Raw genomic sequence first — 4,344 nt, forward strand, 5'->3', positions numbered from 1 at the left:
CATATAAATTGAAATGAAACATTTTCTATAATTCATAGATCATTTATATAAGCCCTACTATCGCAATTTTAACACAAATTGCAAGTCAAGTCATTTTTTATTTCTAGGATCGCTAGATATGAGTACTTCTATGTAATATCCTTTCTTAAATCTCCAGTAGCAATAATATTACTTAATAACTAATTATAGAAGAATTAGTCAATATAAGTGTAAGACTACTAAATTAACTAAACAATTACCACAATATTCAAAAGGAAAAAATAATAATAAAATAAGAAGAAGAAGAAGAAGAAGTTGGGTGATTTACTATTCTGGGGAGAAAAAACCAAGAAAAATTACAAATAAAACTAGAGAGTAGGGGTATCAAAAAGTTACACTCAAAATATATTTTTTGTTAAGTTACACTAAAAATATGCCAAATCAATGGTTTATATCAATAATGTCAAGATCCTAGAGTTTTAATTTAGTTTTGGTTTTTTTTTTTTTTTTTTTAAGTGTAAAAAACGCGCTTTGAGCTTTTTGAAGAAGTGCAAAAAGTGCGCCTAAAGCATGCTTCTTTGAAGGCTCCTCTCTTCAGAGCCTCTCTTTAGAGGCAAAAAGCACTAAAGCCTCAAGGTTTTGCGCTTAAGTGCGCTTTTACCAACACTACACCCAAAGACCATTAACCTACTCAATAGTTTAACCAATGACCATATGGATAGAATCGCAACACAGTTGAGCCATTTTCCCCAATATGATTGTAAACATTTATCATAAATTCAATGTTAGGCCATAAAGTAAAAAAAATTAAAAATTATACAATTAAATTTAAAGAAAACTTTAAATTAACTCAACGTTGGGCCATAGTCTCTACAATCAACAACAATTAGGTAATTGGTGAAAAAGCATAGGCATGCATTGTTTCTAACATTTCTTAGGGGAGGAAAATCACTCATTAAAATAGTTACTAAATCTTGCCAGTAGAAGATGTGTACCCACAAAGTAAGGTTAACACATCAAGGTTTTAGAATTATCATCTACGGTAAAATGCAACCCTCAAGGATAACATAAGCAAACATGAACATACACTTCTAAGGATCGCTCAGGGATTGTTTACACCAAATGTCTGAATACCTAAAACAATTGACGGTTGACTGAATCCCACTTTAAGTTTGAAATTCCTTCTTTCCATCCTCTTGATGCTGGGACATTCACCAAGCACCTGAATATGCCAAGAGTCAAACAGCTCTTAAGAGGTTTGAATAAAAATGATTAATGATAATTGGAATCAACAAACCATGCAACAAACTTCTTGTGGACCTCAATGCTTTTAGGATAGGTGCATAAAGAAAAATGATGCATTACAGGACTATCAGAATAAATAAAAAATACACCATTGTAATTAGATGCGAGAGGAATATTAAAGCAAGATAAGAATTTCCATAAAGTACACATAATTGATAATTCATCACCCTTAGGTGGTTACGATAAATTAATCTGTCTTAACTACAAAAATATAAATCTTATCTTATCATTTGTGTTCAAGACATAAGTAAACATCCAGACTTTCAAGTTTCAACCATTAGATCCTTTCAAAGCATCTTGATTTGTAATTTATCAAAGATCCTAACCTCAAAACTCTATGATCTTACATAAATCTTGAGATGCCAGTATAGCATGACTATGTCGCCACCAACATTGCCACAACCACAAACAAACTCTCAACTAAAGAGAAATTTCATTCTTAAAAGTTTTGCTCCCAAGAAAAACAACACCCTTCTCATTAAACTTAGGACCTTCCTGTAATATTTAAGGAAGTCGAAACACATCCTTTTGGGATAGCATCAAACTAAACAGACAAAAATGTGACGAACAAAGTAGCAAAGCATGAATTTCTGCAATGGGTCAATGTCAACAGTTATATTACAAGCTGCTAAACCCAAAGGAAAATCTATTCAATAAATTATGCAAATCACTAATTAATACTTTTGAAATGTGATGGCTGATTTACAATCACATTTGTTTTCATAACATTACTTTCACATCTCACAAAAACCCATCCTGCCTAAATATAGCTCTCATGCATTATGAAAATCAAGAATACCCATTATAATGTTTACTTGTAAAACACAACCAGAGAAAAGCAATCAATCACTATTTTTTTTCTTTTCTTTTGTGAAACTAATTAGCTGATGTTTTTATCACATTCAAACCCAAAAAAGAGAAGGAATTAATTAGTTACCAATTAAGACTAAGGAGGCGAAGAAGCTGAATCGGAATTTCCACGGCGAAGACTTTCAATCAATTCGCCAAGCTCTTTGCGAGAGGATTCTCGGCCAAACATGAAACCGTACCTGAGAGAGAGAGAGAGAGTGAGTGAGTGAGAGATTTGGGAAGAAAGTAAGGGATTTGAAAATACCAGAAGGAAATGGCAGAGAAGGCGCCGGCGGTGGCGATTGTCTGAATCAGAGTGAAGCTCTTCTCCATTTTCTTTTTTTTTTTTCACTTTACAATTCGGACTTTACCAAACAAAACACTAAAATGACAGTGAGAGAGCAGAGAGGTTGCTGGTATATGTGGCTTTCCAAGGGTTTTACAGTCCTAAGTTCTAATCTAACAAAAAGAGCAACAAGATTTCCAAAATTTTGTCAAAGTGAAGATTGGGAAATTTTTATTTTTTCTCAAAATTGCTATCAGTATCAGCACTCATCAGCAAGTCCATCAACTTTGTACCCAAGAATTATCTTACAAAATGTTTTCACACAAAAAATATATATATAAACAAAATATTTCAATAACGATTAATACGGTATATCGTTTCAGATTTTATATAATAATAATAATAATAATACTTATCAAAAATAATAATAATAATAATAATAATGTCTAACCTAACACGGTAATCTTTAACTAGCAGTGATGATAATCATTCTTATAATGTTGAAAATGATGATCACGATGAATTATATGATCTCGTCGTTACTTGATAACCATAAGTTAGTGACGTACTATATTAAATATATTGATAAACAATCTAGTAGAGATTCTGTACAAATTGGTAATATATGATTAATGGATTGTTTAATAGGTAATGAAATGAAATATCACCAAATGTTTAGAATGAAGTTATATGTTGTCCTTCAATTGTGTAATGTTTTACAACAAATATATGGGATTCGACACACAAGGCATGTTAGGTTTGAAGAGTCAATAGGTATATATTAAGTATTTGTTTGATGATACTTGGACAAGAAGCATGTCACAAATTTTTTTTTTTTTTTTTTTTTTGGTTGTTGATGGAACGGAGCATGTAACATATTGGTTCAAGAAATATTCTAACATTCTGGTGAAACTATATATATAGACATTTTCATAAATTTTTGAAATGCCTTAACATAATGTCAATGGATATTCTCAAGCCTTCTAACCCTACATTTTGCGTTATTCAAACACAAACAAAAAAATCCATTCTACATATCACATTTTTAAGTATTCATTTCATACATTCTAATTTGCATCTAATATTTGTTAGGATTATTTCCTAAGTAACTAAAATTTATATTATATTTTAGGATTGTATTGGTGTCATTGATGGTACACATAGTCACATATCCAAGTAATTTTTGAAGAGGACAAGAAAACTTCATATTATATATAATAGAAATGGTGTGTCCTCTTTCAATGTAATGGTAGCATGTGCTTTTGATTTACTTTTCACATTTGTTATGGTTGGATCAGGAAGGTGCAACACATAATACAAGTATTTTCTTAGATGCTATTTGTCGATAATCTGTCAACTTTCCAAAACCACCACCAGATATAATATTTTATATATATGTATGTATGAAGGATATTATTTATGCACATCTTATATGTTATTTTATTTCTTTTACTAGGAAAATATTGTTTAGTTGATACTGAATACTCCTAAAGGAAATGATGTTTGCTACCTTAGAGCATTTGCAGCAGTGGAGGTATAATGCTATAATGCTAAATTTTAGCTCCACAAACATTAAAATGATGCTCCAGTAGTGGAGCTAAATCTATTTTTTTTTAGCTCTACTGCTACAGTGCACATCTATCTATAGATGTGCAATATTTATGAGAGCTAAAAAAAAATATATATATATATATATATATTTTATTCCGGTTGTTGATTAAAAAAATGTCACTTGCTCTCTCAATCACTCTCGCCTCTCTCTCTCTCAGTCACTCTCTCTCTCTTAGTCACTCCGTCACCGGCCTCAATGTCACCGGCCTAAGCCGACCCAAGCCCCAAGCCTCCGACCCACGCCTCCGCCGGCCTCAACGTCACCGGCCCCAACCGACTCAAACCCCAAGCCTCCAACCCACGCCTCCACCGGC

At 32.2% G+C, this 4,344-nt stretch overlaps 1 protein-coding gene across 1 annotated transcript; it reads right to left on the reverse strand.

Moving 5' to 3' along the window:
* Positions 1 to 779: 779 nt before the first annotated feature.
* LOC115971122 lies at positions 780 to 2,725 on the reverse strand. Its single transcript, XM_031090817.1, has 3 exons — positions 2,399 to 2,725; positions 2,222 to 2,333; positions 780 to 1,201 (listed from the first exon to the last, which is right to left on the reverse strand). The coding sequence occupies exons 1-2, from the start codon at positions 2,464 to 2,466 to the stop codon at positions 2,231 to 2,233; spliced, it is 171 nt and encodes a 56-aa protein (XP_030946677.1). The 5' UTR covers positions 2,467 to 2,725; the 3' UTR covers positions 780 to 1,201; positions 2,222 to 2,230.
* Positions 2,726 to 4,344: the final 1,619 nt, after the last annotated feature.

This window comes from Quercus lobata, chromosome 12, assembly GCF_001633185.2.
Source record: "Quercus lobata isolate SW786 chromosome 12, ValleyOak3.0 Primary Assembly, whole genome shotgun sequence".
In the NCBI taxonomy this organism is placed as follows: Eukaryota; Viridiplantae; Streptophyta; class Magnoliopsida; order Fagales; family Fagaceae; genus Quercus; species Quercus lobata.

What these genes read in the sequence shown, in the direction of transcription:
- LOC115971122 (XM_031090817.1), bottom strand. Translation starts at nt 2,466, where the DNA reads ATGGAGAAGAGCTTCACTCTGATTCAGACAATCGCCACCGCCGGCGCC. An exon ending in TTCTCTGCCATTTCCTTCTG is followed by an intron (nt 2,334 to 2,398) that starts GTATTTTCAAAT and finishes TCTCTCTCTCAG; the next exon opens with GTACGGTTTCATGTTTGGCC.